Source organism: Eleutherodactylus coqui, chromosome 11 (genome assembly GCF_035609145.1).
Source record: "Eleutherodactylus coqui strain aEleCoq1 chromosome 11, aEleCoq1.hap1, whole genome shotgun sequence".
Taxonomy (NCBI): domain Eukaryota; kingdom Metazoa; phylum Chordata; class Amphibia; order Anura; family Eleutherodactylidae; genus Eleutherodactylus; species Eleutherodactylus coqui.
In genome coordinates this window covers 51,329,161-51,342,370 of record NC_089847.1, presented here as the reverse complement: position 1 = coordinate 51,342,370, position 13,210 = coordinate 51,329,161, and the positions used below count along the sequence as shown (strand labels likewise).

At 44.6% G+C, this 13,210-nt stretch overlaps 1 protein-coding gene across 1 annotated transcript in view; it reads left to right on the top strand.

The window, feature by feature from the left end:
• SMPD3 (sphingomyelin phosphodiesterase 3) overlaps nucleotides 1-13,210 on the top strand; it is a 212,023-nt gene that overhangs the window by 174,839 nt on the left and 23,974 nt on the right. Inside the window, exon 4 of the mRNA XM_066584080.1 lies at nucleotides 8,540-8,615. Within this exon, the coding sequence (XP_066440177.1) occupies nucleotides 8,540-8,615 (76 nt within the window). The remainder of the gene's footprint in view (nucleotides 1-8,539; nucleotides 8,616-13,210) is intronic.

The following is a 13,210-nucleotide window of genomic DNA, read 5'->3' as shown; positions in this document are numbered from 1 at the left end:
CCTTCCACAAAGCCCTGCCCACCTTTTTGTAAAGTGGCTAGGGTAACGTACAGAGGCGTAACTTGAAGCTCCTGGGCCCCAATGCAAAACCTGTAACAGGGCCCCCAACTATAATGCTTTATTCATAGTACTGGGCTCCCTATATGGGGAAGAGAGGCCTTATAGGCCCCCTAAGGCTCCTGGGCCCGGGTGCAACCGCATCCCCTGCATCCTCTATAGTTGCGCCCCTGGTAACGTATATAGAACAAGAAGCTGCAATTTTATGCATGTTTGGATAGCACATCACTAATGTGAAGAAAACCATTGAAAATCATTGGTTTCATAATTCTGCGTTTGCACTCCCTCTCGCATCGCGTGACTTTCTCGCCCAGGCAGGATTAGTACGTCCGCCCCAATGTTTGCACACCTCCTGTAGACCCCTGTGGGGTTCTTTGGTGCGCAAACACACACAAGATAGGGAAGGGCTGATTTTTTTTTTGCACCCACGAAAAAGCTGTCGCAAAAAGAAAAGATGTGAGAATCAAACAATTTCAATCAAAAACGTGGCATTTCATGCTCATCTATTTAAGCCCTTAGGGCTGTCTCCCGTGAGCGTATGGTCATAGTATATTATGCCTGTTGGGTTTGCACGCAGCATATGCTGTACCATCCTATAGGCGGTTATGTTGCTGCTCACACGAATTGAGCAAAATACACGTGCTAGAAAAATGTCAGCATGTTCTATCTTGGCGTGTATTACGCATGCATACACACCAAGATAGTATATGGCCATGGGAGGCAATTTCATTGCATACTGGCTGCGTGCCCTACGTGTATCTCTCACATGGTGTTCACGTGACCTGGCCTTAGGGCTAATGCCCACAGACGGATTTATGCTGTGTTCCTCACAGCGTAAATCCGCAGAAGAATAACGCAGCTATTAGGTTCTATTGAACCTAATAGCTCAGTCCTCACATGCAGGATTCTGCCGTGGATTTACACTGCGGGAAAAAAATCGCGGCATGTTCTATTTTAGGGCTCCTGCACAGTTGCGTTTTTCTTACGCATTTTTTTCACGGATATCGCTGCGTTTTTTTCATGCAATTGTCAATGAGACTTTCTAATGTTAAAAACGCATCGCAAGTTTGTGCTTTTTTAACATTAGAAAGTCCAATTGACAATCACGTTGAAAAAACGTGCAAGAAAAACACAGGTGTGCAGGAGCCTTTACTGCTTTTTTCTGCAACGCAAAGTTTCCGTTAATATAGTATTAATGGATACCAAGGAAAAACGCGGTAAAAACGGGCCACAAAGAAACCACTGATTTCAATGGTTTCATTTTTACTAGCGGGATTCTCGCGCATTAATACTACATGCAAGAACAGATAGGACTTGCCCTATGTTCCCAGCACGTACTTTTTCTATGTGTGAGTAAGACAGGGCAGGACCTATCTTCCCGCTTATTTTTTCAAACTTGCGGGCAATAGCGCGGAGGTTGATTAGTCAAGAAAAAAACACTGATACAAAAACTCCTCTCATCTGTGGTGAATCGCACGTTGGCAAGTGTGATATTGGGCCAAGTTTCAAAGCCCAATATCACAGACGCCCATGTGAAATTAGCTTACACTTACACTTTTTTTTTTTTTTTTTTTTACAAATGTGCAGAATATGTGATTCTAAGCATTTTTGCTATCGTTTTTTTTATGTCTATTCCACACATTGTTCCAACAAGACCCCTCTTCTGCTATGACAACACATCCACCATAGTTTGACTTTGTGACCATCTCTGGTCACGACAGCAGTACTCCCCATACCATTTCACTCTCTGAGTAGTGGTCCAAAACTACTCCAATACTCCAGTGAAATTTCCTGTAAATGGGTCTCCTCACTTAGGCCTGGCAGTCCCAAGCCCCTTAGCCGACATAGGGGAAGACGACAGGGATCCAACAGCATCTCACGATCAGCAGCCCTATAGCTCATCTCTGTGGCTTGAGACTCAGCAAGATGATTCTTGTGATTCTGAATCAATCAGTCTGACACAGCGACGCCTAGCACTTACTGTCCACTCCACTGCTGACATACTTTAGAGACGGGACAGTAGTGATGATCGTTCAGTGAATGGAGGTGGAGCAACCGGAGACCTCTTCTGACCACCTGCCTTCATTTGCCGTAAACAGGCAGTTGTTCATAGATGAATGATTGCCTATTTACATGGGCCGATCGTCGTTTGATTTTTATGCCTGCCAAAACTAAAGGACGAAAGATAAGCAAACAGATTATCATTGTTCAGTCTCTGGCTGTGTTTACACTGAATGATTATAATCAACAACAAAATTGTAAATTGAACAAAAGTAGCTAATTTGTATGGATTTGATGCTGCTAAAAATGAAAATGACAGACAAAATTGATAAATAGCTCAGCTGTGAACTGTGATTGTTCCCAGCAAGAGAAATCAAGTATTCTTGTAGATATGATAGCTTTTAGTGGCAAACAAAAGTGGCATACATGATGTTATAGTGAGCTTTCGAATCTTTTAGGGTTCTTCCTCAGGCATAAGGAAATAGATCCGAAGAAGTATGCATATATATATATATATATATATATATATATATATATATTTTATATATATATATATATATATATATATATGACAAGGCACATGAATGTGATTAGTTTGCTTAAAAGAATCCCACAACGGGATTAGTTGAGAAATAAAAACATACTTAAATAGTCCACTGATAAAGGCGTGAAGGTTTTATGGTCTCTAAATTAGTGTTACAGGGTCACCAGGCCTGTGTGTTATGTCTGCTATAGATCTCTCATACTTTCCAGTCATGCATGGATCCTCTTGAAGAATTTAGGCCTCTGTTGAATGTGTCAAAAGCTTTTATAAATTTGTACAGCCAAATTCTTCTATGGCTTTGTGACTTGAAATTGCCTTTTAATATGGTGACTTTCATGTCTTCTATGTTGTGTCTGTGACTAGAAAAGTGCTCGGCCACAGGTAATTCTGTCTTTCTTTCTTTAATTGTGTGGCGATGAGATCTCATCCTTGCTTTCAGTTTGTGTCCTGTTTCTCCAAAATAAAGCCCCCCAACAGGACATTCACTGCACAGGATCAGGGGTATATGGATGAAAAGGAAGGCTGACAACTACGGGTTACACCCTTGTAAATCAATATGTTTTTTAACTTACAGATAGTTTAACAAAGTCTAAGAAAATGTATCTGTATTTCTTCTGAAAGATTATACAGGATTAAATCAGTTTAGACTATGGGTTCCAGGTAACTTAGAATTTTTCGTGGGTTCTATTAGCCCAACTTGTTAGTTCCTCGAGTCTCCTAATTTCATTTACTTTAGTTACCCATTAGATATATGTAGGTGCTTCTGGTCGTTTCCACATAGTAGGGATTAAGGATTTTGCAAGCAAAATGAAGTGGGTAATTAGGTTAGACTTCAAGGGTCTAAAATTTGAGGAAGATTTAGACAATATAACATATTTAGTGGAGAGTCTGAAGGTATTATTTTATATGATGCGTATGCGTATGATGAATTGTAGGTCACTACTAGAGGTACATGACCATTTTCTTCCTTCTCTGTGTATTGGAACATTCGATTTCTGGGTATCCTGGTGGCTCTGGTTATTTGGTCATCTATTGAGGTGGGATGGTAGTCTTGGTTTAAAAATGTGTTTTAAGATGGTATAGATGTTCCTCTCTGTCTGTTGGATTGGAGCAGATCCGGTTGTATCTGATGGCCTGGCTGTAGACAATGGACTTTTAAGATGGAAACTGTCCCATCTGAGGTAAGTGGGCAGATCAATCAGTTTTTGGTATAGGGATATCTGTATTGAGTTGTTTGAAATTTTTATGGTTGTGTCCAAAAAGTTGATTTTAGTATACGGGGTGGAATGCATTGAATCTTTCTTGGAATTTTATTAGTTCTTGTTCGGTGTTGGTCTAGATGATTATGATGTCATCCATGTAGCGGAAGTAGGCCAATGGTTTGCTGGAGCAGGAGGCCATAAAGTCACTCTCCAATTTTGCCATGAAAAGTTTGGCATATTTCGGTACCATTTTACTGCCCATGGCGGTTCCAGTGAGTTGCAGGAATATCTCTTTGCTAAAGGAAAACTAATTGTGAGGATGAAGCTTGTGAGTTGTAACACAGATTAAGAGGCAACCCCATTGGCCTCATGGTGTGCCTGGCAAGCAGTCAGTCCATCTTCATGTGGCATGTTGGAATATAAGGATTGCACATCCATGGTGGCCAGCATGGTGCCATCGGGGAGGGGATCTACAGTTGATAGTTTGTTCAGTAGGTCCGTGGTGTCCTACAAATAGCTGGTTGTGTTTCTCACCAGTGGTTTGAGGACACCTACCCATCCAGAGAGTCCTTCAGTGAGGGTTCGCACACTTGAGATAATTGGCCTCCCTGGGTTGCCAGCTCTGTGTAGTTTTGGAAGCATGTAGAATGTTCAAACCCTGGGGTTCTCAGTATCAAGTCCACAAGTTTGTGGAGCCCACAGACAGGCTTCTGACAAACCTTCTCAATTCCCTCACATATTTTTGAGTCGGGTCTTGCTCCATTTTGGTGTAGTATCTGGTGTCTGTCAGCTGTCTGTCTGCTTCTTTTGTGTAGTCTGATGTATTCAGGAGGACTGTAGCGCCACGTTTATCTGCAGGCTTAATGGTGATCTCCTTGTTGTTTTTGAGTGCATAGATAGGCCTTCTTTCCTGCATATTGATATTAAAAGCTTCCCTTTTCTGCTTGTCCAGTATAGTAGATTGCACCGCATGCCTAAAGAAGTCTATATATTTGCTAAAGTGGGGTTGTGGTCAGGAGGGGTTGTCCAATCAGACTTCTTCTTGGCCCCTATTTTCTCCTGCGTTCGGGTGCTTGAAAGTATTGTGTCCTCTGTCATGGAAGAACTCTTTCAGTCTTAGTCTCCTGGAATATTCCTCCATGTCACTGCAGAGTTCTGTTTTTTCTGTTGCGCCTATGGCATTGTGAATAACCCCTGGATATGCAGATTTTCTATTCGTGAATACGCAGCGTATTCACTGAAGAAAAATCAATACGCTCATGTCAATGAGCTGTAAACACGGCATCACACAAGCCTATGTATGAAAACTGTAGCCGCAGCGCATTTGCACATTAACAAGGTTTAAAGAGATTGATCTGCGCGTGTATCTGCGCATAATACTGTACTTTTTGTACATGCAGGGACAGTTCACTCGTGCGTGGGACATACCTTTTCTGTAGATTAAATTGCTATTTAAGCGTAATGAGCTCTAGATGTGATTTGGGTCTGCAAATGGGGGAGAAATATTTTAAGAAAGTACTTATGCTGATGACGTTCTACTTTATATTACCCAGCCCCACATCACACTTCCTTCCTTAAAACAGGAGTTCCAAAAGTTTGGCCTTTTATCTAATTTTTAAATAAATTATTCAAAAACAGAAGCCCTGAACATTTCCCTCCCATTAGCAGAACAAGAACACATCTTAGAACATTTTCCTTTTAGATGTCAACAGGAGACTATGCAATATCTAGGAGTGCATATCCCAGCAGATCGTTCAAGTTATTTCCTTTAAATTGCCAAACCCTTCTAGAACGTACATTAAAGGACTTCTCCTCATCTGCTTCCCGCGATCTCTCTTGGTTTTGGTGGATAAACACCCTTAAAATGGATGTACTACCCAGATTTCTATATATCTTTCAAGCAGTCCCTATTATACCACCAGAACTCCGATTGGCTCTGATCAAGTTTGTGTGGGGACACTGGAGACCTCGGTCTCCCCACACTATCCTATCCTAAGACAAATGGTGGAGTCGGCTTACCAAATTTTAGACTCTATCATACAGCCGCAATCCTAAGTCACCTCTTAGACTGGCAGTACCATGCAGCCAACAAACAATGGGTGACATTAGAACAAATGGACTGCCTGATTCCTTTAAAAATTCTGCCTTTGATTTGACCCCAAGATAGGGTGCAGACTCTCTCCTCAAACTATCTTATGAAAGGAACACTGGGGTTGTGGAACTTAGGCTTATGCAAACAAATCTTGCAGCTCTCATCATGACCAATAAGACCCACACTAGGGTGGCACTCCCTACACTGAAGTGATCACTTTGCAGCAGTCATCTCATTAACATCTCAGGCAGGATTACAGTGAAAGGCGGCACCTATCCTAGACTCCTAAACTTACTAAATACATCAATTCCAACAAAAGAACCACATTAGCCCAGCTACAATGAAAGAAAAGGCCACGACAATTATAACAGAAAACGTAACAGGGATGGGGTGGATGAGAGGGTTTTTTTACAGCTTAGAATCAAGGCAAGTGAGGATCCTTTCCCAGGAGACAGTCCATGAATGCGCCCGACACACAACACTGCGCCAGGTATTCTTCAAAGCAGACGAGCTGAAACTGTGTGGTACTGTGGAGCGTGCTGAGCAGAGCAGAGACAAAGCCGGCATTTTGGAGAATGCTCATGAGGCCTCCCTCACACAGTTGCTTTTTACCGCAATTAATGCGTCGTTCTGAATGCTGCACTAATCGCGGTACAACGTTCCAATTGTTTTCAATTGAGCCTAGCAGACATCCATTCAATCATGGCGCTTTCCAGCGCCACGATTTTTGAGCGGAGCCTGTTTTTTTTTTGTTTAGCGCACCTCATCAGTGATGATGAGGTATGCTAAACTTTGTTGGCGGCAGTAGGGAGCTGCGGTCGAAAACTAAAGTGAAGTTGCGGTGCTTTGCAGCGCTGCTATGTGAGGGAAGCCTAATAGTGCAGAGTGGTTACCTGAGTTCACCAGAAGCATTGGATGACGGGGAGTAGAGGCTGCTGACGAGTGAACTGATTGAAGTGAAAGCCAAACCAGTAAGCCAGAACACTGATTTAACCAGACAGAAACTATCTGTATACTGCTGTTTCAACCAGTCAGTAACTACCTGTATACCACTGTTTCAAACATGCAGTTCAACCATGCAGTACATGCTTTCTTGGCCCCCTCCATAATATCATACTCATATGCCTTAAGTAGATGCTCTTTGCAAAACTGTCTTGTCATTCTGTTATTCTGCAAATGAGAGGTTAATGTCTGCAAAGTGTGAGATGACTGTCTGTAAATGTATCAGTTTATGTCCTGTGACGTGGTATGAGAGAGGCTATAAATGTGAGTGACTGAGAGCGGGAAAGGAGCCAGGAGTCCGGGTCTTCCATCTTCTGAAGCTAAGAGAAAGTAAAGCACAGAAGCACATGAGGGCACCTTCAGTCCTCATGTGTTGAAGATGGAAAAGGAGGAGAGATTTCCTGAGCTCAAAGATTAGCATGAGCAGTGAGTGAGTCCACCCCAGAAAGAGAGAGCGGGAGCCAGTCCTAAATTTTCTTACTCACGGCCTAGTGTAGAGGTATGCTTTCTGTCTTCAATTGTTCACGCCCAAGCGTCCTGAAGTTTGGGACCGCTGGGGGGAGGTACGCGTCTACAATTGTCACACACACAGGCGTCCTGAAGGCTGGGATCGCTGTGTGGAGGTACTTATCTTGAAGTCTGTCTGTATATATCTATAACTATACCTGCACTTGCAAGTGCAATACTGTCTTTGTTTGCCTTGTATTGTTGGAGTTGTTACCCAGTAAAGTTATTTCAGGCCCTGACCATTCCCAGGGACCTGAGGTACTCTATTCTTGTCTGTGGCTCATTTATTCTCCGCCAATGTTCATGCTGGTGGATACCGGAACGGTGGCATCACCCGTGACAACTGCAATCCCTGTTCTGCAGTCTATTGGGCATCACTATGCTGGGGGTGTCCAGAAGAGGCCCAGCGCTGCCCTGGTCGTGGCTGTGTGCATCCCTCTGGGAGGGAGCGTGGTAAGCGCCAGCATCTTGCCCTCCAAGCTCCTCAGCATATGCAATGTGTCCAGGGTCACCCTACGGAACGCTGCACAGTAAATACCTGTATACTGCTGTTTCAACCATGCAGTAACTACCTGTATACTGTTGTTTTATCAAGTTTAAAAAAAATGGTTTGAGTTATATGTGGTAATGCTTGCTTTCTTCTACGCCATCTCGACTGACCCCACAAGACACCAGCCATGACCTATATACGTTTGTTAAAGCAGTGCCACTTCCAAGTGATTTGCATCTGCCTGTTGTTGCGGCAGTGGCCAGTTTTAACCCCCTGGCCTGTCGAGTGAGTCTGCGATCAGCTTACAAATCATTTGACTGTTAAACCTTCATAGAATAACGTAACATACTTGCAAATCCTGATAACAGGTTACTTTTTATTGACTTTTATGTTTTCATTTACCATGAAAAAAAGAAATTTAAAAAGCCAAGAAAGTCGATGTCTGTAACTTTGGCCATTAAAAATTGTGATGGAGTTGTGTTGTAGAAGCATAGAAAGATGGCAGTGGAAACAAGGATGCTCACTTATAAAAAAAAATGGTGTTCGATACCGGTACATATGTGACCAGTGCGGGGTTTTCTTTTACTTCACTGAAATAGATGTAGTATAACACTAAAAGCTGTGTATTGTGTTCTGTCCTTTAGGTGCAGGTGGGGACCACTCCTCAGGACCAAAGAATTGTAGGATATGTCTCCTGCACTCACCTGCATGCTCTGGCAGGTAAGTTGGTTCTGTGTGTGTTAACAGAATTGTATTAATCTTTCAAAACTATAAACTTTAACATACCGTGTTTCCTCCAAAATAAGACCCTGTCTCATATTCATTTTTGCCCCAAAAGAGGCACAGGGTCTTATTTGCAAGGGATGTCTTATCATACTTACATAGCAAGAACTGCCCGGATCCCTCCCACTGGTCCCCGGAGTTCCATCAGTCTTGCTTGCAGTTCTCAGCTGCCAGAAGATTGCTTCCTGGTAATTGGGTTTCCGCCTCCAGGAAGCAATGGCTCTCAATTGTTCTCAAACGGAGCCGCTCAGCCAATCAATGCAGGGCTCGAAGAACCAATCACAGCCATCGCATTGGTTCATCGAGTGCTGGATTGATTGGCTCAGCTGTGGATCTGTCGGTGGCTGAGGACTGCAAGCAAGCCTGCCAGAACTCCTCAGACCAGCAGGAGGGAACCGAACAGTGCCTGCTAGGTAATGTACTGCTTTTTTTATGTAGTGTAGCTAGGGCTTATTTGGGGGGTGGGTCTTATTTTTGGGGAAACATGGTAGTAGGTACATCAGTTGGTACAAACATTACCAATTACTGTGATAGATAGAAAGATAGATAGATAGATAGATAGATAGATAGGAGATAAATAGATGGCGGGTCCTGTGTTAGGGCTAATGCCTCAATTAATCACTGTGTGTTACAAGGGTATATCTTCCTGTGTCAAAAACAGTGTTCTTACCTATATTCAGGGTGCTGAACCCAAATTGTCTATCAGGCAAGATAATGAAGTTAAGGTGATTTTGGGAGAGCAGAAAAGAGTATATTGACCAGGGGCATAACTATAGAGTATGCAGGGGATGCGGTTGCACCCGGGCCCAGGAGCCTTGAGGGGCCCATAAGGCCTTTCCTCTCCATATAGGGAACCCAGTACTATGAGTAAAGCATTATAGTTGGGGGCCCCGTTCCAGGTTTTGCATTGGGGCCCAGGAGCTTCAAGTTACGCCTCTGATATTGACTATTAAAACCACATAAGGCCTCATTTATCAAACTTGTCGAACAGTACTTCCCAGTAGATGCAGTGATTTGCCAGATAAGCATGGTGAAACATACGGGCATGAAGAAAAGTGGATGCCTGCGATGCCGGCTGATTACTGCTGGAATACTCCAAGGAAGATCATTGGTGAACATAAAAGAAACAAGTGACTTATGCAAACATTGCATCTTATTCCCATATTTTTCTGCCACTTTGGAACTTTATTATTATCCATCTGCCACCTGGTGATCCTATGCCCTGCTTATAACTCTATGTTACCCTATTCAGGATTTATTATTTATAAGGACAGCCTGTATAATGACACTTTTCTATAATATATATATATATATATATATATATATATATATATAATTAGGTGACATACCCGTGCATTCTTTATTTATATATATATATGTGCTAGGCGATATACATGTGCGTTTTATATATATATATATATATATATATATATATATATATATATATATATATATATATATATATATATATATGTGTGTGTGTGCATATAGATACAGATATAGATATACCCTAGGTGATATATCCTGCGTTGCCTGACGATTTTATGAATAGCAGTCCTGGAATATACAAAGTGGGTCACAAAAATGAGCCCAGCACCGCACTGTTATAAAAACAGTCCAAAAGCAAATCTGTGTTTGCCCATAGTAACCAATCACAGCACAGCTTTCATTTTACCTCAGCAGTATAGGAAATGAAAGCTGACCTGTGATTGGTTGCTATTGGCAACAATAATTACAGGTGAAGTCTGAGTTTTCAATTTTTAATTCTTCCAGTATTTGGCACCCGGTGCTGAATGCTAAATTTCGCTCAAATCAGACGAGTACTGTGGATTTGTTCACAGCACAAACAAACAGATTTTGAGTTTTATATATAAGATTTATAAAACATATTTAATTGCAATTATATCTACCCTTTGTTATTCTACTGTTAGGCCCAATGTGCACTTGCACACGGATTCCGCTGCTGTATCCCGCAGTGGTATGCGTGCGTGCCCACAGACATGGAGAGGAAAAGACATTTTCTTACCTCTCCGGATCCAGCGTGGGTCTTCTCCGAGGCGGCGGGGTCTTCTTTCTTCAGCACGCCCGATGTGCCCGGCTCATACGCAATTCTTTCCTTTTTGTTTTAAAATCTCCTGCTCTCCTGCGGTTCCACAGCACGTCCACAGTGACAGCTGTGGGTGTGCCGTGCATCAGATGGCTTCCATTGACTTCAATGGAAGCCGCCCCTGTGGGATCCGCAAAAAAATAGAGCATGCTGCGATTTCTTCCCGCGCGTGCGATCTGCACGCTGGGGGGAAAAAAAATCACATCCGCATGCTTTTTACTGTCCTGCGGACGCTAATGCATCCCTATGGGCGGCTTGATTTGCGGATCTCCTGCGTGGGTTTCGCAAATCAAATCTGCCCTGGACATTGGGCCTTAAAGGGGTTGTCTCGAGGAAGCAGTGAAATTTTTTTTTTGCCCAGTCCCCCTTATTAAGCATACATTACTAAGCACCCGTGTAAATGACTTTTCTAGCCGGTTTCTACTTACAGTTCCAGCGTTTCAGCAACTTGTAAAAAGTTTCCCCAAGATGGCCGCCGGCTCTTTTCCCGTCGCTTGCTGTAGCCCGACGTGCGCGCTCCCGAGATGCTACCAGCTGTGTCTCCCTGACAACCAGACGCCCAGCAGCCGCCGACCGGACCCCACAGCCACCGACCGGGCCTCGGGATTGAACGCAGCCGACCACGGCACACGCTCTTGGGCCACAGTCACCCACCGCTAGGCCCCAGCTCCCCCGCGCTAGGCCCCGGCTCTCCAGCGGTAGGCCCCTGGCCCCAGCGGTAGGCTCCGGGGCCACAGCGGTAGGCCCCGGGGCCCAGCGGTAGGCTCCGGAGCCACAGCGGTAGGCCCCGGGGCCCAGCGGTAGGCTCCGGGGCCACAGCGGTAGGCCCCGGGGCCCAGCGGTAGGCTCCGGGGCCACAGCGGTAGGCCCCGGGGCCCAGCGGTAGGCTACGGGGCCACAGCGGTAGGCCCCAGGGCCCAGCGGTAGGCTCCGGGGCCACAGCGGTAGGCCCTGGGGCCACAGCGGTAGGCTCCGGGGGCCACAGCGGTACAGTCCCCCCTGCGCACACATCACCCCCGACCCCTCACTTACATGGGCGGCTGGGCGGCTTCATGGCAGGGCTGCTGGGCGGCTTCACGGCAGGGCTGCTGGGCGGCTTCACGGCAGGGCTGCTGGGCTGGGCTGCTGAAGTTTCTGCACCCCTCTCTAAGAGAGGATGGTAGCAGAATGGCCGCTCCAGCGCGCTCCCGAGAAGTTACAGCTCGTCTGTGCATGAAGCTGAGCAAGAGCTGTAGCGGCGAGCACACTGAAGCGGTTCGTGCTCAGAGCAGAAGACCGGACTGCGCAAGCGCGTCTAAAAAAGCAAGCCGCCAGCGAAATTAGACGGAACCATGGAGACGGGGACGCTAGCAACGGAGCAGGTAAGTGAATAACTTCTGTATGGCTCATATTTAATGCACGATGTATATTACAAAGTGCATTAATATGGCCATACAGAAGTGTATACCCCACTTGCTTTCGCGAGACAACCCCTTTAAGGTTATTGTCTGTAAACCTGTTCCTGACAGTTGAAATCTGAGCACAAATTTAGACGCAGCACCCAAAACTCTGCAAGAAACACAAAAATACTGACCAGAAAAAATACAAAACATTTTTTTGTAACCCGGTGTAATTCCCAAGTTGTTCTGGATCCTTCCCTGCAGATCTACAGTGTATATCAGTGTGCTCAGCTCCCCATTCTCTATGACATGCTGCCCGTAGACCAGACGTAGCAGGTTCCGTTTAAGAAGACCCCCCCCCCCTCATTTATTTTCTAAAATTGTACTTATGACTATTAACCCTTTCCAATCCACTGTCTGACACCTGAAGACATTATGATTCAAGGCTGTACAGGTCCGATGTTGTAAGGTTCTCTTACTGTATATTGCCAGCCTCTCTGCTGTCGGAGCCTATCCAACGTGTCACCTCATGCAGTACTGGCTTTAGCCAGCATATAGCAGGGTTGTATAACGGCTGAAAAAGAGTAAGCCACCTAGAAGAACCGGGACACAAATTGGATTGGAAAGGGTTAATTAGATGCATTTTCTTAAAAGGATCATCTTTTTGCTGCCTATTATTTGCCGGTGACAGTTTTCCGTATGCCGTACCTCACACCTCTACTAGCTATGCCAGAAAGGGCTCGGCACAGAGTCCGGCGTGGTGTCAGGCTTGTGTTGGGATAATACAGACAGGTATTTACATTAGCGGCTGGCTGTGTCTCATTGTTTGAGCTCCCAGCGTGAAATACGACGAGTGAATGTTATGAGTAATGTTCATGTAGCAAATGTACTGACGATAGCCAAGGCTGGATACTGAGTCCTGGGGCTGCGAGTGGTTTACATCAGGCACATGGGCTGTTATGGTAGAATAGTAATTAAGTGGAGTGACTTTTGTATGTAAACACTGATTAGACCCCATAGATCTGCCATATATCATGGTCAGTGCA